Here is a 26,245-nt window from a genome sequence, read left to right on the forward strand (position 1 = left end):
GCCCTGGGGCACCGTCGCGCTGCTGCCCGCCCCGTCTCCCCACTACGCCCCCCCCCGGGGAGGGGCCGAGCCGGACGGGAGCCGCTCCCGCCCCGCGGAGCACCGGGTGCGCGGGCAGAAGCGGTGGCGGTGCGGAGGGGTGCGCGGTGCTGCGCGCCTGCTGACACTCGCTGCGTCCCGCGGGGCTGGAGATGCTCCTACGCGGGGCGGCGTTGCGGGGCGCCCCGGCCGCGGCGACCTTCGCCGACGACGTGCTGCGCGTCTTCGGGGCCAACCACAGCCTGTCAGCCGGGCAGCTCTCCGCGTTGCTGCAGCGGCTGGGCGCTGCGCCGGCCCTGGGCGCGGTGCTGCCGCTGACCCACCTGCACCACAACCAGGTACCGCGGGAGCAGGGTTTGTCCAGGTGCCGCTTTGGCTCCGCGGCGAGGGCTGGGCTATAGAAACGCACGTCCAGGAACAAGGGCACCAAGCCGGGTGCGCAGCTCCGTAGTTTCTTAAATTTCGTCGCTGTCGTGTTTCCTCGCGTTGAAGCGGGGAGAGAGGAAGGGAGGGAGTGTGGGAGCAAAGGTCTCCTGAGGCCCTGGGCCCGGATTTCGGGCAAAGGTACCGGCCCACCGGGGAGACCAGCTTGCGGCAGGGGAGAAATGCCATCCGTCAGGGAACTGCTGCGGTGCGGGGCTGCCCGAGGTGTCAGCTCTGCCTCCTCATTGCTCAGCTCTTAAACTGGCGCGTTTACTGTGTAAATAGCATCTGGACAACAGTGAGGAGTGTATGAGAATCGGCTAATGTTTCTCTCCAAGAGCTATGTATGCAAATCTTCAGGATTGTTAAAATAAAATTGTTAGGGGATAGCACAATCTTGATTATAGACGAGTCTGCTTGCGTAAAGAAACTTCTTCAGAAATTTTTGCATCTTTCATCTAAACTGAGTGCAAAGCGCACACCCATCAATTCATATACTAAAAGTTGTTTAAAATTAAGTTTAATTTACTATCATTGAAATAGCACTTGTCATGGAAATATTTTACTCTGTTTAATGTCTCCATACAAAACTCAGACCTCATTGCGATTTTTAAAGTCTATCTAATTTCACACCTCTGTAGTGTCCTAGGCTTTGTTTCTTTGAAGGGGAATCTTGAGGCTGGTGGAGATTTCCTTACGCTCAGGAGTCAGGGACACCAAGTCAGTTATGAGAAGGAAAGGAAAGCTCTGGTTTGGTTCAACTCCCTGAGAAACAGAAGAGGCATAGTTCTGGAGACCTTGAGAAACTTTTTTTTTACATAGGGAGTAGTAGCTCTTGTTCTGTGGAGGAGATTTGGATAAGTTCTGTATGCTTTGGAAAGAGTGCAATTCTGGTGTCTTTATACTTAGCAGAGGTTTAGTTGGGAATTAATACCACTGAAATCAATATACTATTCAGTATAAGCATGGCAATATTTGCCAGACTTAACTGCTTTCGAGTCTCACAAATTGAACACTGTTTCAACACAGTGTATTAAAAACATAAACATTCCCAGCCACACACGCTAAATACAAGTTTGCAGTGTTGAATATGGTTATGAAAAGGAGCTTTCTTTAAAAGGGAATAGAAATTAGTAGATTCTTTAGTCCTTCAGGTTTTCCCTCTGCAAAAGCACGTAGCACTCGTACACAGACTTTGGCACAGGCTGCAGAGGAAATTAAAAAAAGTAATACTCTTTCTTTAAATGCATGTTCCTTGTAATTCATTTGAAGTTTAACTGAAATTTTATTGTAGGCTTGTTCTAGTTTTGTCCGTTTTGAGTAACATCTAGGATACCATACTGAAATGCATATACTTTTTTTCTGAGTTACTTGTGTTCTTTCTCAAAATTGGCCTTAAGGTTTCTGTCTGTTAGTACCATTTAAGAAACGCATTTTACCTCCTGGCTTTTGGTCCATCATAGATGTTAGGTATATGAATGACTGTGGGCAGGTAGTGCATACGAATGCATACTCATACCGAGTGAAACGTATGTGATCATTTCAAATATTGTGACTCTTTGTGCTTACAAGTTGATAATTTAGAGTGTCTACTGGATATGACAGCAGACATAAAGTGGCGTAATCTGACTTTATATGTTGGAACGCACCTGAGGCCTTAGCTCTACCTGTTCTCTATGGATGAAAGTAAATAACTCCAGAAAGTGATTTGGGTCTTTCTCAGGTAGGCTGGATCCATTCAGGCTGCCCAAATATCTGACTGTAGGAGGAAAAAAGGTTTATCGTAGACTTTCAGTTCTTAACTTCAGTGTCCAGAGCTAGTGGGATGACCCCCGGGGCTTTCTTCCAGGCAAGATTACACACCCCTGCTCTATCAGAGTCCCTCATCCAAGTCTGAAGTAGTTTTTTGTGGAGAGCTGATCTGTAAGGGACAGGTGATATAGCACTGCAAGAACTGGCAGGAAGGAACAGTCTCTCTTAGTTTTACCATAGTATTAATGTTTAGTATTAGTGTTTCATTCATAACAATTTTAGTAAGCTTCTTAATCTCACAAGGGAAGATCCAGCAGAAGCTGATCCATTTTTTTAAAGATTGAGAGTTCGGGTGTGTAAACCAAGAGAAGACAGTTGGTTGATTTCTGTTTTTCTTTGATACCAGGCTGACTTGAAAAGATAAGGGAGAAGAAAAAACGATTTAGTTAGTTGATGATGATGTTTGAATGCATACTTATGTAAGCATTTAGGGTAACTTATTTCCTATGCTGTGCATGAAAATGCTAATTTTTTTTCCCTGTAAAACACACAAAAGAAAACAAATCTTTTTTTGAGTACTGTTAAGGAATTTTTGATTGAACTGTCTCAATTTCCTTAAGCTTTTGGTCTCCTTTTCTTTCATCATGCACTTTTATAATTCTCTTTATTTTGTGTTTGTATTTTCTTTGCTCTTCATTTTTTCTGTTGTCACCTTTCCTTAATACATAAGCTGAGACTTTCTGTCAGAGAAATAAGTAGTAACTGAGCAAACTCAAATACTGGTCACTGCTGTTTTTTCTCTTTTTACTGTGGAATTCCAACATATTTTAATCCTGCTAATTGGGATAAAATTAGCAATTTCAGTAGGTGATGGCATGTTTACTCTGTATCTTACATTATTAGCAAGATATAAAAATGTGAAACCAGACTTGATCTGCTGTCATTGAGTTCATCGTAGTGTGATAGCCATAACCTGTGTGCTGGAGGATTAAATTACATGCTCAAAAGTTTTGGTCAAAAAATACATAGAAGATAAATGGGCGTTGGAAAGAAAGCTTGTTAACATCACTTTTTTGTTTGTGCTTTAATGTAATCAGTAGGTGCTAAAATCATCCTTCAGTTTCCTTCTTTGACATTTCTAAGTCTATACTTATGCCAATCCGTATGTTATGCCTGAATACTGTGTCGTCGTGTAAGGCGTTTTCATTTTTAAACAAGACCTGTGGACAACATGAAGTTAAATTTTTTTTATATTCATGGTCAGATATAAGTAGTTTTCACATCAAGATGAGTCATAAAAACAGTTACTTTGGTGCTTCAGATAGACTAGAACAAGATTAGTATCTGCTTTGATTTTGGTTTTGTATGGTAGTGTTTCACTAGTTACATGTTACACCTTTTGAAAGTAGGGGCAATGGCCTGAAAGAGGCTTATTTGTTCTACCCCTTAAATGTCTTATTTCTACGATATCATCAGCGAGTTTCAGCATTCATGGGCAGTTTTCAGCTCCCAGCATGAACAGCTGCCTTGAGCATGTCAGTGTGTCAGGTGCATTCGAGCAGCTTCATCAGGTTTGACTCCCATGGAGTGCTGCTTATTGTAGGCCTGGCTGTCTCCTAGCATCCAGGTCTTACCAGTGCTGAGGGACAAAAAGGTGTCACCATATCAGCATTGGATGCTTTAATTTGTTACAAGTATGTTGAGGAAGACATAGTCATATGTCTCTTTTTTGCCTTATCCAGGCTAAGGGTCAGAAAAACGTGCTGGTCAGATAGATATTCAGGGCATTCCTTCTGGGCTGTTGCTGCTGTGTGCCCCACAGTGCAGCTCTGGTGTGGGCCAGGCCAGTATTTAATCTGGCAACATCTAGAAACCACAGTCCAGGTTACCGTGGGGTATCTTAGTACTTCACATGTGGAATGCTACGGATAAAACAAAGGCAGGGCAAATATAAGAACATGGCAGAAGATAAGAAAAGTGACTGAAGCATTTACAAGATGGTTGGTACTGTAGTGTATTTTGTTAATTTTCCAGGTAAGGGTCTGTGCGTTATTTTTGTCTGAGCAATTATCCCGTCCTTTCCTTCAAAAGATGTGGTGAGCTGCCATCCGCTTTTAGTTTATAAAGATACTGGTATAAAGAGATTCTAGATAGTTTGGCATCACTTTGTTTCATTTCCCATCAAAAAAATAAAATCCCAGACTGGCCAGTCATTTTTGGGAGAGCCTTACTAGGAGAAAAGTGAACATCTGTTTGAATGACACAGTGGATGGTTTAATTTTTAAAGTCTGAATGCTTTGTAGTTGTGTAAATTCTAGAGATTTAAGGCCTCCCTAATTCTGATGAAAGCATTTATTAAATTATTTTTTAACATGATCAGTTATGTCCTATCTTCTTTGTGACTGTTTGTTAAGTACTGGGTGACAGTCCCATTGCAACCAGTCCCCTCACCTCAGTGTTCTGACAAGGCTTACTGGATAGCAGGGGACAGACGTGGCAGGAGACTTGCTGAGCCAGGACATCATTCTCAGGCCCCTGTTCACAAGGCTGAATTTCTTTTCTCCTGAGATTGTCTGTCAGTCTTACAAAATAAATAGCTTATGTTTTTACAGCAGTGTGGCTGTCTTAATGTATTTATCCTCCAAAGATAAATGCAGAGTTCTGCAGTGTGCAAACATGAGTTGCTCCAGTCCAAGGGTTCTAATAGATTTAATCTTTTAATTAATCCATTAATTCTGCCAGTGAACTCATGCTACTTTGCTTTTTAGTTCTTGGATGTATGTAGGAGTTCACTGAGAAGATGAAGTGACTTATAGCAATGAATCATTTATAGGAATCATTATCTTCTGGGTTTGTCCCTAATCAAAATAATAATAGTAATTAAATAAAATGCTGATTCTCACCCTCACATAAAAGAGCTCTTGTCTGCTGGTATTTCTTGCTTAGTTGTTTGTATGTAGCCAAAGTTACAAGTCTCAAGTTTGCAAATTTCATGCTGCGTCTGGTTTATTTTTTCTCCATAATCTCTTTTTCTACATACAACATGGTTTGGATTTTTCTGAGCTAATATTAGTACTTACATATTAGTATATTAAAATACTAGCAATCCATTCTGTATCTCTAGGAACGAGATAGTTAAGAATAATTTCTCTTAGAGATAGTTATGTTAGGAATTCTCAGCTCCTACTAGCTTATTTTGCTAAGGACTTTTCACTGCAAACTTCCAGAAATGGCTTTATCAGCCACTAATACAAGAAGCAACGTATAGAAACTATTCCTATAGACCACAAATATCTTTTCTTTGTTTCACATTGGATACTTTAGCCACGTATTTTGCATTATTCCATCATGCAGAGTTAACGGTAAAATGATTAGTCATACAACCAGTTGAGAAAGTTCCAGAGGTTCATGTTTTGGGCTGTTAGAGGCTGTATCTTCAGTGACGATGTCTCTATGCACTACTTCTGCTGGTGTTAAATGGAGCAACATGCTTTAAAACAGAACACATTTTCTGTTATCAAATTATGTTTATTTTATATGTGATACTTGGACATCAGCATGGACATTGAAAGGTGAAAGTATATGCACATTACTTGTATATATTTGAGTCTTCAGTGTCTCATTGCCTTAACAAAATTTAGACTTACAAGTTCAAGTATGTTCTTGAATGCTCTACTAGACTGGGTCATTCAAGAGGAAGGGCAGAAACATCCTGGATGTAATTGAGCTGAAGTTACTTGAATTGCCTGCATGTTCTCTTCCTCCAAGCTAGATAGGAAATAGTCGCATTTGAAGTGCGTGTACATGCCTTTCACCTTTTGGGACAGTATTGGAAAAATACTTAGTAACTGAAGTGGAAGCAGCTCTGTTGAAGTAAATGGCTTGCAGTTGCTTTGGCTTATCTGTAGAAGGAATTTGCTTTATAAATAGTAATCTTGAATTATTGGAGAAGAGCTGTGGAACCTGAAGGCTAGCAAAACTGAAAAGAGCAGGGAGTGACCATTCGTTTTATTTTGCTCAGGCTTCCAGTGCTCTGCTTTTGCAACCACACTATTTGCTGCAGGGAGAGTTATGCTCTAACTTGTTGTCTCATATAGAAGAAAACATTTGGCTTTTGGTTTTGTTGTCTTAAGACTCAAACTTCGTATGTGTTTGTTGTACAGCAATAAGCCAAATCACTTTTGTTTATACCACAAAAAAGAGCACTCTTTCCTTGCCGATTGTTGCAGGAAGTCATGAATGTGAATAAATGAAAAGTGTTGGATGAAAGACTTCAGCAGTGTAGAACATTTCTTACAAAAATACTCAGTTTTTCTGTAGATCTACATTTTAAGCTATTTCGTGGTTTGTCTTCAATGTTTTTGATTGAAAATAACGAACATAGCAACCAACCCTGCCCCTGGCCTGGTTTAGTGTTGCTAAATACGTTTATCCTTGACCTGTTAGGTACTGTTGTGTCCTGAGCTGAAGACAAAGTGAAGATCCAAATTAAGAGTTTGTCTCATTGGAGTACACAATGATTTTACAAACCAATGTTTGCTGCTCACAATTATTGCTATAAAATGAATGAAAAATGAGTGCTGCAAACATTTGGACAATTTTTAAACAGCTGATTTGGGGAGATAAAGAAGAAGCATTGTTGTAAAGTAGAAGTGGTCACTTACATGAATAAGCAGTCACTGAATTACCAATAATTTTCTGGCATACTCTGTCACTGAGACTGTAACTGTATCTGGTCTGCTCTTAAATGTAATTATTTTCTAATTATGTGAGATTTTAATTGCTGCAAAGCTATTTTTCCAAATGTATTGTAAGGTTTAACTGTCCTGGTTCATAGGGTATAAGATTTGCAAATGCCTATGTAAAACGTGGTTCATTGATTCGTGATTTATCTTACTTCTTCAAATCACTTCTGCTTCACATGAAGCAATGATAGTGTTCTGATGCACAGTGTACAAACACTGTGTACACTTCCTTGAAAATGTATTTTGATGGTGTAATTTTTGAGTTTCTCAGTATATTACTTATTTTTTAGTTTTGCATTAATGTATTAAATTGGCAAAATCCCTTTTTGTTCCAGTGCTTGACCGGTGAGGAAATTTTTTCTTTGCATGGGATACCAAACAACAGTCATGTATCAAATTCAAGCTTCTCTACAATATGTCCTGCTGTTCTGCAACAGCTGATTATTCACCCGTGTGATCATCAAGAAAACTTTGTGGATACATCTAAACCACATTCTTTGCAAGGTTAGTTAATATTAATTGTATTAATACTGCTACTAGAGTGGAGTTCTTTAGAGAATAGTAAGAATTTATCTATACATGACAGGAATGTCTTGTTTAGCAAGATACAATTGGTCAGTGGACTATCTAAACAATATCCTATCATAACAATGATCTATTCAAAATGTTTTAGAGAAAGGTGAAAGAACAGAGTGGGTAATTATGGAACAGTTTGCCCATTAAAGGAAGAGTCTGATCTGTTTGGATAATGGATTGTGCCTTGAAGCATAAGGACTCTCGCTAATAGCTGGTTAATAGGAGAGGAGATGGGAGTACAGAAGGGAAGTTTGTGCAGTTGATTTGAAGTGGAAAATCAGAGTTAGTGGGATGTATGTGCATCAAGGCGACTCAAGGTCAAATTATTAGGGGACTGCATTTGAGTGCAGTTGTTGGCAGGTGGGAGTCATGACATCAGGGGAGCCAGAGACTGTTCTACTGAGCAGAAATACTCGTACCATTTCCACACTCCAGCTTCTGCTTTCGTGTCATCTTCTGTGCTGCCTCCTCCACGTGGAACATCATCACATGGCTGTGTAGCCTTAATCTTGCTTACTGCTATTTTTCTCGCTGTTATTTCTGTATTTCTTGTCTACAGAACTGTACAGTGCAGTGAAACATGTAGGAAAGGGAAAATTCAGCTGGTTATTGAAGTTGCTTTTTGCACTGACAAGGATCAGATATGTAATGGCCTACTTATTTGATTCAGGTATTCCAAATAAATTTGTTGTTCCAAGGGAGTCAGTTGAATTAAAGTTAAAAGTTAGAACGTTGGATGAGCAGGTGCTTAGTGGCAGCATTTATGAGCAGAGAGACAACAGTGTTTTTCGTAACTTTGAAATATTAGCATTAATAACATTCTGATTAATATAAATGATGATATTTATTAAGAATTATAGATAATTCCTAAAATTTAGCTGTATCGGTGAATAACTAGAATTATATTTAATCAGTCACTGAAACCATGGCATCAATTTACCATCGTTCTTCTAAATCGCCTATACCATAAGAGGGCATATATTGTCAAAAAGTGCTTAATATCCGCACTGTAGGGTAGGATCTGCCTTTTTGGGGTGGAGGGGGGCATGGACGCTCTTTAGGTAGGTTGTATGTGGAAAGCTTGACCTGTAGTTAACTTCTGAAACTATTTAGACCATCCCCCTTGTTTTTCTTTTATCCTGTCAGCTCAGAAGCAATGTCCACTAGCCAGATAAGCAAGGCAGCCTTCTCCCTGCCCCTCCCTCAGCTCCTGGGCAAGAAATCTGTAAGGCCCACGGTTAGAGTATTTTAAAACCGTAAGCAGTTACTGCCCATGAACCAAAATCCTCTATGCATGTTTCCAGCTGTGCTTATGTGAATTTTCTGCTCAGGGACTCCCACACACTTAACAATATTCTGTCTTCCCAAATACCAACAGACAAGACATACTGAAGAAATTAGTACAATAAGCTTTACAGGACAGCTACTTGCAATAACAGAAAATAAGTGTTGCCAAAGCAGAATAAAAGTTAAAAGGCGGCATATAGCCTGTCTCTTGTATAACTTGTACGTAATCCAGCAGACCTTAGGGGCGCACTCAAGTCCTTCCCTTTCTTGCTTCTCTGAAAGGTAATAGGGAGGTGTACAGAACTGCATGAAATAGCTGGAAATGCGCAGTGGCATTGCTTCTGTACAAGGTGCACAGGTTCTGTGCTCTCTGTTCGTTTTTTTCAGAAAGGTTTTCATACCCTTATTTCCTCTTCATCCCAGGACAGGATTCACGAAGAGCTTGAGCCTGCCTGAGGAAGGCCCAGAGCAGTTTCCCTCAGTTCTTGTAAGGAATAATGCTGAGCAATGGTGTTCTAAGGCAGGGATCTTACTTGTACTCCTGCTGTGTTATTTTTTTGCATTTATTGTGGCTCTGGGTGTCTTCGTTGTCTCTTTGTTGGTGTTACAGTTATAAAGACGGAAAGAATAATGGTAGCTGACAAAGGCTGACTGTGCCACCAGTGTCAGGGGAAGACACTGTGTGTCCTGAGCAGAACGCTCTGTGCAGATACCTCAGGTCAGACTGTCAAGCTTTCTGGGATGCAGGGACTCATGAAAAGCTCGGTGTGGATGGAGTCCTGGTGAATAAAACCAATTTTAAGACAGCACTGCCTACAAGATATTGCAAAATTCAGTCTATAATACAATAAATTTGGCAACATTTGTTGTCTTGTTATTTTACAACTTCTTTGTTTTCTCCCCAATTTGTGGTCTTTTTCTTGAAGTACCAGTTCATGTAATTGTGTAATTATGGGGTAATCTTTTTTAGCTTTGCAATTACTCTTCACATCTTCCTGAAGTCAAAGGAAAGCTTGCTACAAGGTCCGGGAACATCTTCCCAGAGAATGTAGAAGAAAAATCTTAGATTGATTTTATTCCTTTAAAAATTTCATTAGTTTAAACTAGTCCCCATACTACTGAAGCTCAGTGCAGGCAGGATCTGCAGAATGCCTAGGGTGGATAATACTTTATTTATTCTTTCATTCTCTGAGGTTATTTAATTGCTTATTTTAATTCTTATTCTTTCACTTTGGATGAGTAAATCAGAAACATAATATCAATATGTAAAATCCCAAGTTCTTTGAGCTATCCAGATCTAGGACAGAATTTTAAAAGTAAAATCACATCTTGTCTTCTGACAACCCTAATCTCTGGTAAATCAGGAAGGATAAAGGATTTTTTTTTCTGTGACAGAAAAAGGCTAGGTACTTCATACCAGTGGATTAGAATACATCCCTACTTATGAACACAGGTCTTTTAGTACATTATAAGACATCTCCCATTGCATTAAGCATACAAAATTGTGACAGTTGTGTAATTTATAACATGTACTTCAAGCTAAATGTCCCAGTATGTTCTACTCTTCTGAACGAAGAGTACCAGCATGAAAGTCAGGCCATTTGTTAGTATAGTGAGAACTTCTCTCACAATTTGGCAATAGCCTGTTGTTCCGTGCTTGGTTTTAAGCTCCGGTCTCCTATCATTTGTGTCATCCACTGATTTACACACAGAATTTGTAAATATATCCTCTTTTTTGTTGTAAAAAGTTATTAGGACTGACATTTGTATTGTAATTTTTGAAACTTATTCTGATTTCCTTCAGATGAAGTAATTTGGGCAAGTACACTAAATGCTTCATATCTGATAAACGGGGTTTTTATTTTGTTAACTCAGTTTAAAATGTACATTTTGCACAGAATAATGTGTAGAGTAGTCTGTACACTAAACTGGAGGAGTCTCATGCTTCTGTAGTAATCCTAAACTGTAAACAGTGGTTGTGACTCATGATGGCATTGGAAACCCATTTGTTTATTATAAACTTCATTTCCACAAGATATTTACAAGCTTGATTGTCATTTATTTTAATGGAAATTAATCTCCTGTGTAGCTTAGTGAATCTGTCGATATCTAGTTGTGTTTTTTCCCTCTCTCTGTCTCTCTCTCAAAAATGGCAAATGAATCTTCTAATTGGCATTAATTCACGTGTAAATGCTTTGAATGTTTCTAATGCTTTCTGTCCTTGACATGCTATGAAATTCATTACATGTAAAAATTGAGACACTCTGCAAACAAAGTAGAGCCATCCCCGTTGCAGGGAGGAATCTGGCTTAGTGTGTTTGCTGATTGTGATGCAGGAAAGTTAGGCTGCAGATTGTTATCTGACCTGTTAGTTTCTGTTACGCAGAAGAAAATTTATGACTTCTTGACGTACATATTGTAAAGCTTATAATTATGCAACTGCCTGGATTGTACCAAAGTGTTCTCATACGGCCAACATTGTGTTGGCTTTGATTATTATCTCTGGTTAATTTTTATAGACAACCCCACTGTCTATGTGGAAAACTTTGTGGTTTTGTGGCATCATTTGAGGCAGTGTTGTGGGCATTTTCAGTGCAGCCTTTAAAGCTTTCCTCTGTACTCACAGGGACCTGAGATGTCACTGGGATAACCAGTAGTCATGAATGAGGCACAACTTTGGGATGAATTTATGAGCAGCAACAACAACCGCTCTTCTGCCCATTCCCCACCTCCTCAACCCCCATGCCTTGTCTTATAATTCAGACTCCAGAATTATGGCATGACTTCGTACAAGTCCTGGTGTCTGAACTCTAAATATCTGAGATTATGCTAAGTTATGGTGAACCCTGCTGCATTTGCCAGTTCTTAGGAAAGGTTGTCCCCCTTGTGTACCTAAATCACATATCCATCTTTTTGAACCTAGAACACCCCCCCCCCCCCTTTTTTTTTTATATGCTTTAATTTCTCTATTAGAATTGCCTCTACTAGCAGCTATCTGCCACCTCACCTGTTTGCTAAGCAGTGACGTGCAGTGTTTTCAGCCAGCAGAACTACTTTGAATTAGAAGAGGAGGAGGAGTGTTAAGAATGGAAAGTTACCACCTCAGGATGATTTGAAGGAGTTGTCCTTTGTCAGGAAGGATTTTGGGATCTAGTACAGCCTAGACGGCAGACTTTCTATTTTGGAGTTCTTCAGGAGTAAATGACAACTGAATCTCACCCTGGGACTTATAAGAAGGTTTGTCTTATGGCTGTGCTATAGCTGCTTTGACTGTTGGACTAAACCTTAATTTTTCCTCTTTGCTGACTGTAGAGAGACCTGATTTATACTAGCAGCAGATAGGCTATCCCAGATCTTGTACTAGTGCAGTTTCCATTTTTAATAAGGTAGTCCTGGACGGTGTTTCCAGATATTTCCTTTCTGCGTGTATTCATCTTAAGTATCTATACATTTTAAAATTTTTGTATTTGTGATATTGTGTATAATTTCAACCAGGGAACTGCTCTTTTTCCCAATTCCATGCCAATTTAGCTGTTAGAGAAATCACAAGCAGCCTGAAGTGAATGTTACACTAAAATATTTTACATTTCTGTTTGTCTGTCCACAGTTTGGGGATTTGGGTTCCTGGCTGTGTCTATCATTAACTTGGCATCGCTTCTGGGATTGATTTTAACTCCCCTCTTGAAGAAGTCGTATTTCCCCAAGGTTTTAACTTACTTTGTGGGTTTGGCCATTGGTACTCTCTTTTCTAATGCAATTTTCCAGCTCATTCCAGAGGTAAGCAAGGAGAATCATTGTTTGTTTAGCATACTAGTTCCTCAAGTATATTAATTTTAGAAGTATGTTGCAGTGGGATTCTGTTTGTGTGTTGCAATCTCCAAGAAGTTGTGGCTGTGCTTCAGTGCCAATAGCTACTATCTCTTTCTGGCTGGGTGAGCAGAGCCGTCAAATCTATGTCTAGTTGTGCCATGGGAAAGACCAAGGGCTATTCTGCCTCTAGACAGAAAGAGAAATCCATTGAATAAAATTCTAGTGAACTTTAATGGGCTATAGGTTAGACCCTCCTCATCTTGCACTTTACTTCTACATTCCACATGTAAAGTTCTAGTAAATTAAAGCACTGTTATCATTTAATTCAAGTCAGAAAAATGTAAAAATAGCAGGATCTTTCATAATTTCAGCCTCATGGAAACTCATGGATTCTAGAGAGTCTGTATTTTAAAGGAGTATGTGTGTAGGGGATGTTTGTTTTTCTGGAAATGTGCTAAGATTACGGACTAATTTGCATTGTTGCTTTTCTTTTTTTTTCACTGTTAGGCATTTGGGTTTGACCCCAAAGTAGATAACTATACCGAGAAAGCAGTTGCTGTGTTTGGTGGATTCTATATCCTCTTCTTTGTGGAAAGGATTCTTAAAGTGACATTGAAGATCTATGACCAGGTAATTAAATGTATCACTAATTGAATGAGCCTTCCTTTCAAGTACCTGTTCTATTTTATGTGATGCATGATAGTTTAATAAAATGTGGGGTTGTTTTTCATCTTATCTGAGGAACTCAGCCTTACTGCGCATTCTGATATATCTGTTTAAAATCCATATGGATAGGGTACGCAATCTCACGTTTTTGAGGGAGTTTCAAGCAGTGCTGGGAATTGAATGCAGATGAAAATGTGGTCTGCTGTCACTAGTGTATGCACTATTTGCTCTCAATGGCTAAGTTGTTGCCATGCTAGCTAAACACATCAGAAAAATAGTGGAACTATGTAAGAGCTGGAGAGCATGGAGTCTGCTCCTGGAGCAACCCTTTGGGCAGGAGAAATCAGTGTGACATATTTACCTTCTCAGTGACATGTAAAGTGTCACTGTGCTGACAGTGCCTGAATTTCACCCTCCCTATCTTCAGCTCTGCATTTGCACATGCTCTGGTACACAGACCTGCTATAGGGAAGCTGCATATTGCACAGGGCTCTGCTTTCTACCTGGATGCCAGAGTACGTGTTTCTGTGTATTCACCTGAGTGAGGCTTAATTTATCTCAGGGCCTGTCAAACCTTTTGATCCTCTCTGCTCATGTCTTGCCAAGGAAACTGTCCTGTCTTCCTACTGTTACCTCACTTAAGGTTCCCCTTCCCCAACTGTTGCTGCTATTGAAGGTTATGAAGATCAAATGTCCCTTGTTTGTAATAGCTTCACCAAAAAAAAATAAAGCAAATGAATTTGTTGCCCTTTATTTTTGGAAACAGTTGACAAAGGTGAATAGGCTCGGTTTGACAGGCAGCCATGAATAACTAGCGGATGTTGATCACTTATGGTCAGATACTTGGCTTGGGAAGTTCTATATAAAGGTATAAAAATGAGAAATCCTCACATGCATTCTGATTAGCTTAAAGTAAGAGATAAGCTAGGAACTTAGACAAGTTTGGAGTTAATTTAAACATTTAAATGTTTACTGCTGCACATTTAAACATTTACTTGGTGTTGAAAGCAAGGCAGCATGAGTATGATAGCCCACCATTTCTTTTTTGGTCTCTATTTTCTTATGTTTGTTATTCTGCTTTTGCTTTAATTAGCTACCTGTTTACTTATTTGTCACCTAGACTGGCCATAATGACTCCAAAAATGCTGAACAGAATCATTCTCAGGATAAGACTAACCCACCCAAACCACTATCATCCCGCAATGGGGGGACGTGTTACGCAAATGCAGCCGTCATAGAGAGCAATGGAAATCTTGGTTTTGACAGCATCAGTGTGGTCTCAGCACAGGTATGACAATTTTATGTTTATTTATTTTATCCCACCAATTATATAGGGGAGAGTTAATATGATTTTTTTTTGGTTAAGTTTTTGTAAACTTCTAGCTTGCTTGAGCCTTATGAAAAAAATGTAGATTTTTGGGGCAAGCTTACAAAAGCTGAATGAAGCACTGAATTTGTAGCCAGCAAGAAGAGCTAATTGATAGCAGAGTCAGGATGGGTAGGACAGCGATATGTATTTAATCAGATATTTTTATTTTAATCAGTCAATTTTAGTGTTTTGCTTAAAGAGTGATAGTGTGTTTTAATGTTACATGATCCATATGGTGTTCTGAACTACATAAAGTTATGTCAGAATGGTTGGTGTGTGTGAGAACCTGGTTCCTCTGAATCAATGATTAAAGAGGAAAACTAATACAGTAACTTTTGTCCAGTATATTGTGAGCACTGCTTGTGCTAGTCCAGTATATTTGGATACTGTGGGAATTGTGGAGGAGGTAACATGTTGAGACAGAAGCCATTCCTCCTGGTTTAAGTATTACTCTCTTTCAGATTTGTTCTCTATGTTTCTCTGTTTGTTTTCACGCTACAAATACAGCTTCCTTCGATCTGAGAAAAAAATTGAACCAGGAAGGTAAAGTTGGTGTGCTTCTTTACTCTCTTACTTGTACAGGGAGGAGCAGTATTTTAAAAAAAGAAAAACACCTAGAAACAATTCTCTGATGACAGAGGCAGATTTTTTCATAGTAGAGATTTCTGATTTACCAGCTATCTTCTTCAGCCAGCAAGTTGGTTGTGGGGAGCAGTGAAAAGGAGGAGGAGAGGAAGCCACAGACAGGCCCTAACAGCTGGGAGAGAATCCCAGAGTTCTGCATTGACCCTGCAGGCTCACAGGACATGTCATGCGCACAGTTTAAAGCAGCAGAATTGTACTTGTCCTTACTGTAGAAATGTCACGAAGTGTGGTGGGTACTGGGCATTTGAAGTATTAGGAGAAACATGCGTAATAACTAAAACTGTGTGGACACCAAGAGGGAATTAGTGTTATGAGTGTCCCTAAACTGTATTTTGTAGATTTATAAAACAAACAAAGGGCCCTCGACTCTCTGTGGAGACAGTCATCTCCACTGGCATGAGTGTTATTTTTTGCCCTGTTTACCAGAAGTTTTATCTGGACCTGTTCCATGATTATGTTTTGACTAGCCATCTGCTTATGTATAACATAAACATAACAAATCATATCATTTATAATAATAATAAAATGTAACTATATAGTGTTTATTTCTAGCAACTAGTTTAGATGCAGTGCTTATGATCATAAAATATTGTAGATCACCCCAAGATCCTTTGTGGAATATTCATACATCTGCTTTTACATGCCATGTTGACTTAAGAACTTGAAATTTCACAAAGCTTCCTCTACTTATTGTTCTTATGAAAATTCATGCTTTCTATTCTTTCTTCCTCTCAGTTTCTCCAGAACTAGGAAGGTATTATGTTGTATTAAAACCTCCTGAAAGTAACAGGATAAAATTCACGCTGAAGCTAAGGCTGGCTAAAAGGAAATCCCAGTGGCAGAGAGCGTGCGGCTGACAATAGGGTTGGCAATCGAAAAACCATCATTACTCTTGTTCTCCTCCAGGCAGGTGCAAAGGGGCCAGGTAGTCCTTGAGGGTTTTGTGGCAGCTGGGGTAGTGCCATGACAGCAGGTTCAACTTTACAGGCATTTGGTCTTTATGAGGGTACCTTTTGACATCAGCCAACACATACCTAATAGAATTTTAATGTGTCCTTGTAATCTAAAGCTTATTAGAGAGGGCATACTGTAGCCAGAAATCATCTTGTAGGCTTTGGGGGAATCTGAAGTCCAGTTGTGCCAAAGTGTAGTAACTGTTTTCAGCCATGGGGAACCAGCGATCTTTTCTCTTTTAATGCCAGAACAGACTGGCAGCCAGAGTAAATTGAAATGTTTAATTAGTCACATACTTCCAGATTTCACTTGCAGCAGTAATCACAACCTTGGAAACCTCTTTTGTGCTTGCCTCAAATTTGTATCTAGTCTGTATTAGAATTATATGGCTTGACAGTAGGAGCTCTGAAGAAAAGCTGTTTCAGAGACAAATTGCTGAAATGTCTGTATCCACAAGTGCACAACGTTAGAATTGTATAACAAAACTTTTTGGTGGCCTTTATTTATGCCATGGAGGCAGTGTCAGGATGTCTTCCTGATCCTGTGGGCACTTCCAGAGGACACAAAATGGCATGTCTGGTTCATGTCTGAGGGAGTCAGAGATGCATTAGAAATAGCAATAGTAATCTGATGAGATATCATAGGATAAAGTAAGAGAGTCTTGGTGTAATTTTTAAGTTTGGGAACAAAAGAGAGGCCATTAATTTTAAAGAAAACAATTGGGTTCAGAAGAACAAAAATACCAAGGATGCCTTTGGTTTACTGTAAACTGTGGAGATACAAATAATACAGAACTGCACTAATAGTTAAAAAAAGTCAGACCTGATATTCCAGCTGGGTATTGCAGAGCTCCTTAGCTGGCATCTCTTCTGTGATGTCTGCTAAACTACCACGACAAAGTGGGAATAATCCACCACAGACAGACATTGTCTTTTCCTTGAAATCCTCTATATTTGTAGGGTAAATGTGTCAGTAGTCTGCCTTACCTTAAACATTAAAAACACGTATTCGTTCTTCATCTGCTTTTATCAGATACACAGTCTAGTAAAGTTCACGATTTAAACCCAGACAAGCAACCTCCTTGTACTTTATATAATTTACAAAAGATGTCAAGACATTATCTGAAATAGTTCGCAGGCAATGATTATTGTACTTCAAAGCTACACAGTAAACAGCAGATAGCCATCTATATACTCCAGAAGCCTCTCAGAAATCGATTCCTAGTTTTTAAACTGTAATTGTTTCTGCATCTCAAAAGATTAGATCAAGAAACTCATTTCTAGAAGTAAACCAGTACTGTTTTCCTAAATTAATTGCAATGACTTAACGATTAACCAGCTTGAACCTCAGTGATTCTCTAGTCAGTTCCATTCTTGATGAGTTCAACAGCTAATCTTAATAGCATCTTCTTACTCCATGTTCGTTTTCTTCATGCAGGCATAGAAAATTCAGCATGTATGTTTGTAAATTATTTATTTCAACAAAAAAGCCCATGAGATCAGGTTTTTGTCTGTCGTATGTCTGCAATGCTTTGGACTTCATTGGTATTATGAACTGTGCTGCTGGTACCGAAAAATGGGTCCTTTACTTAGTTCTATGGCTAAGCCAGTTATGCCCCTACACCCCCCAGAAAACTGTGGACACATACATGGTTCTCACATAAAAACAAATGTGCTTTGATGGGACCAAGCATAAACGAGCATGTACAAGTGACATTTTTGTACATTTGTATTATTTGCTCATTCTTTTCATTACTCTTTTAGGAACTTTCATCCTAATAAACTCTTCTCATAAAGCCATTTATTTTATGGAGATGCTTGGCATTTGATGTGAGTGTCGTGGTTTAACCCCAGCTAGCAATACAACCATGACAGCCACTTCCTTACTCCACACCCCTCACGTGGGGGAGAGAATTGAAAGGGAAGGGAGAAACTTAGATTGAGATAACCACAGTTTAATAAAATAACAAAATGCCAATACACTACTAGTAAATATATATATAAAATAGAAATGGAATATGAAATAAAAGTTACTCAATGCAATTCCTCATGAACTCCATCCACACCAAGCAGCCAGTCCCAGGAAACAGCACCTGGTCCCAATAGCTGATCCCATAGACAGAAAAAAAGAGAGGGGAAAAAAGGCAGAAAGGCCCAGAGGCCTCTGCAAAAGCGCAGGATGGTCAAAGGCCAAACTAGTCAAAATCCTGAACAGAACTCCCATGAACTGGTCCAGCTCCAACAAAAAGAGTGAAGAAGGTGAGAGAGAGGCACCAGGAGAACCAGATTCTCCTTTAATATGAAGCATGATGCTAATGGCATGGAATACTCATATTAATCAGTCTGGATGTCAGTCAAGCTCTGCCCCATCCATGCCCCCCTTCCTCGATGCCTCACACCTGTGGGCAGAGCTCAGAGTGTCCTTGGCTCTCAGACCAGGGCAATTAAAAACATTAACTCTGTCCCAGGGTGTCATCTTCTTGTTCTCAAACCAAGTCCAAATAATGACTGTACTAGCTACAAAAAAAAGAGAAAGGTTTCTAACTGCATGAAGAAAATTAACTTCTTTTCAGTCAAACCAGCACAGTGAGAATTTTTGGGTAATAGAAAGTTTTTACAGAACAAAAACCACCATCACCTTTCCTCTGTGTAATAGAAGTTGCTAATATAATTTTTCCAAAATACAGTCTGCTGAGATTAATGTTGCTCTGTCAGAAAATACTTGGTGGTGGTGTTGGGGTTTTTGTGTGTGTTGTTTCCAAAAAGAACAATGTTCTTTTTTAGTAGAAAAATACATGAATTATTCAAGATGAAAATCTGTGCATTGTCTCAAGCTCCCTTTCATCAGTGAAGCTAGAAACATGCCCAAGACACTTTTGACAGAAATCAAGACATTCCACAAAACAATGCCTCCATAATTTCTTGGGCAGCTTGAAGGATGGTCACCAGGGAACAGAAAAAAACATAGAGGAACAGAACTTCAGCTCGTGGAGCCAGATCAATAGGTGGAAGAACTTCACTTATTGTACTTGGATTTTCTCATACTAATGTTTCTTTTTATTTCCAGTTACCTAATATATGTATTTTATGTGGTTTGCTTTGTAATATTTATTTCTTGAAGTGAAGTTTGCCTCTGTGGATTAAGAGAGAGGTCCATTACTCCTAAGTGGTCCTATCTCAGAATTAGTACAGGTACAAGTTAATAATCTCAAAAATATGATTGTTATTGCTCATGTGTTAGATGCAGTGTTGAGAGGAAAACCTCCAAAAAGTGAATGCAAGCATGTTGTGCAAGTGTTTGAGTCAGCAGGGAAATTCCCAGTTTTTGGATAGCATTGCTTATTTTCAAATCAGAAGTATCATTTCAGGATTTCCTAAGCACTGTAGGAGCTGCAAGCATGCTTTATGGCAGTTGTGGCACTAATCAACCAAGGCTTTATTAGCCAGGAGTTCCAAGTAGTGCATTAGTCATCCGCTGCTGAAATCCCTGACCTGAAATTGTGTCCTGTCCCAAGGCAGCTCCTACGTACGAGGGTGTAGTATGTCAGATAAGAGTCTAGTGAGCAAATAATGAGACAGGCCTTACTGTGCTGTCATTAAAGATTATGTAAGAATTTATTAATCATCATATTTCCATTAAATGCAAAACTTAGTTGCCTGGTAACATTTGCATTTTATATGGCAAAACTAAAGCGATTTGCAATATGTGTACAGAAATTTATCAGAATGGATCATTAATAATTTTTTTAGGGGATATTAGTTTGTGCTCCCAGCTAAAATGGCAGTTCCTTTTATCTGCTTCAAGGTTTCCATTATTTCATTGGCACCATGTGTATAAATTACTTCCACTTCTGGGAGGAATTATTGAGATTCCTGGTGTGTATATGCAGTGCAGTTTTGTATGAGCCTGTTGTTTTCATCCTTTGAGCCTTCAACTCTCACAGTCGGAATTGCCCACTACTGTTTTTATTAAACATGCACTTCGTAGAAATTGATTTGAATGGCTGGACTTAACTGTCATTGCCCAAAATCAGAAATAAAGTTCATAGGTATCCAGATATGTGCCTACATTCACATATACCTGGCCATTACTGTAGCAGCTGCGTGTCTCTGAGAGCAAAATGTACTGCAGCATGTAATTGGTGCAGATGTGTTTTAGATAGGAAATACAGATGTCGTCGGTCACTATGATCTGAATCCTTACTGTACATGCTTAATGGACGTGGCTGAGGAGGCTGTGAGGAGCCTTGGCACTCTAGATCTGACAGAGACTCTGGAGAGGCATTCACACCACTATGGTCTGAACTACTTTCTCTCAGTTGAAGAGCATTCAGTTAAAGGTTCGTAGCCAGAAGGGTGATTGAGCCCGGGGTGTTAACTTATTGAAGCAGAAAACATTTGCTGCTGCTACCTGTGCTTTTTGCTTCTTGGATCAAGCATTTTGGTCTCCAAATGCAGTAGTGCTTTATTTTATATTTGGCATTCCTTTAAAAACAGAAGTGTGATTAATTTATCCAGTGTTTCATGTAATTGCTTTATCGAGTTATTTTTTTTCAGGAGGAAGTCACCCAAGGCAGCTTATGGAAGTGTCTTAAGGGTCGTCCTCTGTCAAAGATTGGGACCATTGCTTGGATGGTGACACTGAGTGATGCCGTACATAATTTCATTGATGGTTTGGCTATCGGTGCTTCTTTCACTTTATCTCTATTTCAAGGCCTTAGTACCTCCATAGCCATCTTGTGTGAAGAGTTTCCTCATGAACTAGGTAAGGAACTTCATTCAATGTGTTGTTTACTGTGGAAATCACTGTTGTAGAAGGCTGTGGTGGCCGAAGGTTGGCAGAGCTTGGAAAATAGTTTAGGCAATTTAATGGAAAATATTTTCAACAAAAACTTCCCAAGCACCAAAACACGCATCTAGCATAGGAAATTCCCAAGTGCAGGTGGGTGGAAGCTGGGGAAGTATATTAGAGAGGTATTAATTACCCTGTTCATATATGCTGTTGTTTTGATTGTTTTTTAAAAATCATTTTAGGTATGAATAGTTCTGTGTTCCTATGCTGTTAGCTCAATTGCGCATCACCTCTTTGCTTCAGAATAATTCAATTGCCTTTGTGTTGAAGGGAAATGCTCATCATGTACTTGAATGAGGAAAAACAGCAATGGGTTATAATTGGTATACAAATCATGTATTTTCTTCAGACTTCTGTTGAAATCAGAAAATAATCACAGTATCATTTTCTGAAGATTTTTTTTCTCTCCTTTCTTTTAGGGGATTTTGTCATCTTACTTAATGCAGGAATGAGTACTCGTCAGGCTCTGTTTTTCAACTTTCTGTCTGCGTGTTCCTGTTACATTGGGCTGGCTTTTGGTATATTAGTAGGAAACAACTTTGCTCCTAACATCATCTTTGCCGTAGCCGGTGGAATGTTCCTGTACATCTCTCTGGCAGATATGGTGAGATATAATGTGATTTTCATTTATTTATTTTTCTGCAAGAAAACAAAGATTGCACTAAGTCTTTTCAGTAGAATTTGGTATTTTGTACCTCTCATGCCATTGTCATCTGCTCGTTTTTACTAGATGTTAAATCACCAATTATAGCCTTAATGGAGATGCAGAAATAGTTACGCTTACTCATGAAACGTGAAAACCTTTCACTTCACAAATAGGGCTGATCAGATTATTGCTGAAAAGAAGTTTTAGAGAGAGAAACAAGCTTTTCATCAATTTGGGCTGATTTCATCAAAGAGTATAAATATTTTGTTTCAGCATTTTTAAAGGGGCAGAGTGTTTCAGCTTATTATTTTTAAAAAATTAATTTGTTTCTATTTAAACTATATTTTAAAAGAAAAGAAAAAAAAGGTAAACAAAATGAAACTAAATATTTAGTTTTGAGTTGAATGAAAGGTGTTTTGTAACCACAGTGATAATTCGGGGGTTGTTTAGGTGAAAAGCCTGATTTAAATTCTGTTCTGGTTTAAATTAAACAGTGGCAGCTCCAGTTTCCTTGTTTAGACTAAAAAATTCACTGAAATCAATTAAAACCAGTCTATAACTTATTTTTTTTTTTTAAATGTGCTAGAAGGTATAAGCTGAAGAAATTATGCTAAGATCCAGATCAGATTCAAACGTTGCGAAGTAAAATCTGGCTTCACACGCAGTCATCAATATTGCATAAGTTACTCTTATGATGATGTTGTGTCTCTAAGTTAAAGAGATCTTTCAAGGATTTTGAGTTTTATTATGTGTAATTCAGTGCTGTAAGAACAGATGTATCTGCAAAGATGTTTGCACCTGCCACATGATAAATCCATTTTAATGTGGAACTGGGAGAAGGCGGCCTGAATTTGAAAAGATTTGAGACCCTGGTTTGGTTCTATATGTGTTTAAGAACTGTCATATAGTTATAGTGACTGTGTCATTAAATTCTGTTACACTTTAGGTAATAACATAGGATTTAAAATGTAATAATGTTAGAGTTAAATGAACAATACAAATAGTTTCTTTTACAGTTTTGCAGTACCTTAATTGCTAATGCTTTTTGTTTATTTTCACTCATATAATGAATAGTAATGTACTCAGTTATCATGTGTGAAAACTCATGGCATAAATTTAGAGTGGCTCAGCTTAAACTTGTTATTAAATCTATCAGATTAGGTAACATTCTTTTCTTTGTATCTGTTGTTCTGTTCTCTCTATTTCTCTGTCTCTGTTTCTGTCTTCCCCCCCCCCCCCATCACCTCCCCTTCATCTCTCTCTTTTTGTAGGTTTTTGGATTGTATCCGTTACCTATATGAATTTTTCTTCCCCCTGAAAAGTCTGAAATAGGGTATTCGAGTGCTCTGTACAGAGGTCTGGCTTTCCACTCTCTGTTACGGTTTTCACACACTTCTGGTTTCCTTGTCCAGAAGCAGGTAGGATTAACTAGAATGTGATTCCTTCCTTCTTTTCTTTTTGCTGTTCTTTTTTCCTCCAATATTGGTGTAGTCCAACCTCTGCCAGTAAGATCCCTGTGAGGCGAGGCTGTGGGCATGTGAGAATGTGTACACTGAGGTGTGTGCACAAGTGAGCCTTGCTGTATGGCATGAAGCTGATCTGGTTTGGTTTTGCCTCTTGTGCAAGAGGATTACCAAGCTCCGGAGTGATTTCTGGGAAGGTCTGGCCACTTCCCTCTAATCTTAGTCTGTTCTTCAAGAATTGCATTACCTTCAATGGTTGTTTTTGCCTTGTGAGATCAAAGATACAACTTCTGACTCACTAAACTAACACTGACATTTACAGTTCACTGCATTCTGGCTGTACTACTCTCAGTACAACAGGAGAAGAGTTTAAAGCTTATTTGACCATGTTCATCAAAATCAACTGCAGCTGACTTTATCTGCAGCAAACACACACCCTGCAATCACCCCATATGTAGGACTTTATCACCAGTGCTCATCTGCCATCACCTCCAGAAGGTGTCTTTGTTTCTGCAGTTAACAGCAGATCAGTCATCCTTTGCTATTATAATATGTTGCCATTAAGATACGAATTATGGAGTGAAGATTCCCTTCATTGCACTATAATGTAATACATTGCATGTGTTACCACCAGTTTCACAACGTTCTTCTTCTTTCTTCCTTGCTTTGCCACTACCTCATCAGCCCACCAGACCTTCTGTTTGTAACACTTATTTCTGAGGGGTTGTCTATGTTTTCAGCTTCACTTAATTTGCTTATACAGCAGAAGAATCCTAATCCTCCATTACCTGAACAAGGATTTCTCTGTCTATACTAGTGAAGGAAGAAACACAACATTTAACAACATACGAGTGGCTGCTCCTAGCAACATATGGACCAACAGTTGGACCCTAGGAGACCACTGAAATCAGAAAGAGGAAATTTGCATGAGACAAAACTGGGTGAAGTCAGAGCGCAGAGGAACAAAAACACCATTTCATTTTACAATCCTTTGTGAAGTGGTTTTTCAGGTTAACTAGGGTGACTTCTTCCTGTGATAGCCTTCACCCTCTTTTAATTCTAAGATTCAGTCCAAAGTAGCAATGTGGTTCAGTTCTTAATGCCTTCAGTTGTGCACGCTACCACGAGATGGCAATACTTACCTAAAAATATCCCTTTTTTCAGTTCCCAGAGATGAATGATATGCTGCGAGAGAAAGTGACAGGAAGAAAGATGGATCTCACATTCTTCCTTATCCAGAATGCTGGTTTACTAACAGGGTTTACTGCGATACTGATGATTACCTTGTATGCAGGAAATATTCAGCTGTGATAATGGAAGTGAAAATGGAAACGGTACTGAAGACATGAAGTAAATTACAAATGCAAGACACTTGAAATCCATAAAGGGACATTTCATTTAATATACTTGGTTTTGAAACGGTGACAAGTCCCATCCTGTCACCCTTGCTCCAAATACAGGAAATTCTTCTTTAGGACTTTCCATCAATCCAAATAGCAGGAACTGTCAACTTCTGTACTATGCCAAAGAACCAATTCTAATATTTTTTTTATTTCTACTTAAAATTATCAGACATATCTGAACTGTCATAAAGGATGTTACTTGGCCAGTAGAATTATGCAATACAAGCAGCTATGTGCAACTCAAGACCAAATGAAGGCTGAGGCCTTGAAAGAAGGTGCTTATTTAAGAGAAAATAATGGAGTCTCCTATCCTTTTGTAACTGATGAAGGCAAGCGGTTTCAAAGCTGTTTCATTTTCATGCCTTTTATTGCAGGATTTGTCGGTGTAACATCCGCTTCCTCCTCCAGCCCACTCACTCCCCCCTATCCCTCCACTCCCAAACCAACAACAAAACCCAAGCTAGTTCAGAGTAGGTATTAATGAAGCTAAGATTTTTAATTACTAATTAACACTGGAAGGAAAGATACTAGTTACTGCTTTTGATCTTTTCTCTTTTTAAGTGCACTAGGGAATTGTTGATTTATATCGAGAACCACTTTTTTGAATTAGAGGGAACCTGTGTTAAATTTATGGCAATTTATCAACTCCATAATATTTTAGAAACATTGAGTATTATTAACATGTTCAAGCATTTTGTATTTTAAGAAAATAAGAACGTTTTATATTTAAGTTCCACAAATATCCCTTTTAAAAATCAGTATTTTAGGGTAAAATTTTGAAAGATTTATTGTTAGTTTTACAAAGTGGAATTTAGAAGAAACTTGCTAAAATCAACATTCCGGGAAGCTTTTTTGTAATTTGCATTGTTTTCTTGTGTGCCATGGGCTGAAAGTAAGTGATGCTAAAATAAACCAACTCTTATCACTATCTGTTACATATGAACTTTCTACTGTCATGCTGAGATATATGAATTCTTCTGAAATAAACAGTTCAGCTACTCTGGTGTTGTAAGATGTGTGCAAGGAAATCAATAAAAAACCATGTTCCATTTCAGCCACCACTAATCTTTGAAGGCAGTGTTACTATTCTCAAGTAAGTTACTTTTTTCATTACTTTTTAGGCAAGTTTTACAACATGAAAGAAAATACTGTTTCTTGACGTATTTCCTGGCAGTAGGAAGGGACAAATACTTTAAATTCACTATTAAAATATTTTTTCTGTCAGGTAAAGGCTTTATTTTAGTACTTTATTTGAATCTCATCTGTAATTACATTAGAAAAAATAACCTCTCTAGGTGTCTGGTTGATAGAAAGTTTCAGGCAGACTGCACAGGAGTTTTAAATGACACTTATTTTAAAATATGTTATAAATGTTAAAATGTAATTCTAGTAGTCTATGGTATTTCCTGTATGGAAAACGCATTTATTAGTCACTTTATGCTCTCTGAGTTTCTGTGAAAATGAATTCACTCACTCCATGTTCTGTAATTCTTCTGTTGATTCCTTTGATATAAGCTGTTTTTAAACGCTACTCTTTTGTATGACAAGGATGTATCATAGAAACTATGAATATTCATTGACTTTTAAAAATCATTTGACCATTCCTAGTTCATGAG

General features: G+C 38.7%; 1 protein-coding gene across 2 annotated transcripts; it reads left to right on the plus strand.

The window, feature by feature from the left end:
* The first annotated feature begins 1 nt into the window (after position 1).
* On the plus strand, positions 2-25,641 carry SLC39A8 (solute carrier family 39 member 8). Of its 2 annotated transcripts, none has more exons than XM_065836879.2 (8): positions 2-377; positions 7,295-7,463; positions 12,430-12,599; positions 13,140-13,262; positions 14,419-14,586; positions 20,823-21,030; positions 21,537-21,721; positions 23,035-23,197. In XM_065836879.2, exons 1-8 carry the CDS (start codon positions 192-194, stop codon positions 23,062-23,064), a joined length of 1,239 nt encoding a protein of 412 aa, XP_065692951.2. In that variant the 5' UTR covers positions 2-191; the 3' UTR covers positions 23,065-23,197. The 2 variants fall into 2 exon arrangements, with proteins under 2 accessions (XP_065692951.2, XP_065692950.2); XM_065836878.2 differs by lacking the exon at positions 23,035-23,197 and adding an exon at positions 24,391-25,641 and having other exon boundaries at positions 24-377.
* The last annotated feature ends 604 nt before the right edge of the window (positions 25,642-26,245 follow it).

The sequence above is a fragment of the Patagioenas fasciata genome, chromosome 4, assembly GCF_037038585.1.
Source record: "Patagioenas fasciata isolate bPatFas1 chromosome 4, bPatFas1.hap1, whole genome shotgun sequence".
NCBI classification, from domain to species: Eukaryota; Metazoa; Chordata; class Aves; order Columbiformes; family Columbidae; genus Patagioenas; species Patagioenas fasciata.

Coding starts and splice junctions, on each gene's coding strand:
- SLC39A8 (XM_065836878.2), top strand. CDS start 192: ATGCTCCTACGCGGGGCGGCGTTGCGGGGCGCCCCGGCCGCGGCGACC. Junction 378..7,294: donor CCCACCTGCACCACAACCAG/GTACCGCGGGAG, acceptor TTTTTGTTCCAG/TGCTTGACCGGTGAGGAAAT. Junction 12,600..13,139: donor TTTTCCAGCTCATTCCAGAG/GTAAGCAAGGAG, acceptor TTTCACTGTTAG/GCATTTGGGTTTGACCCCAA.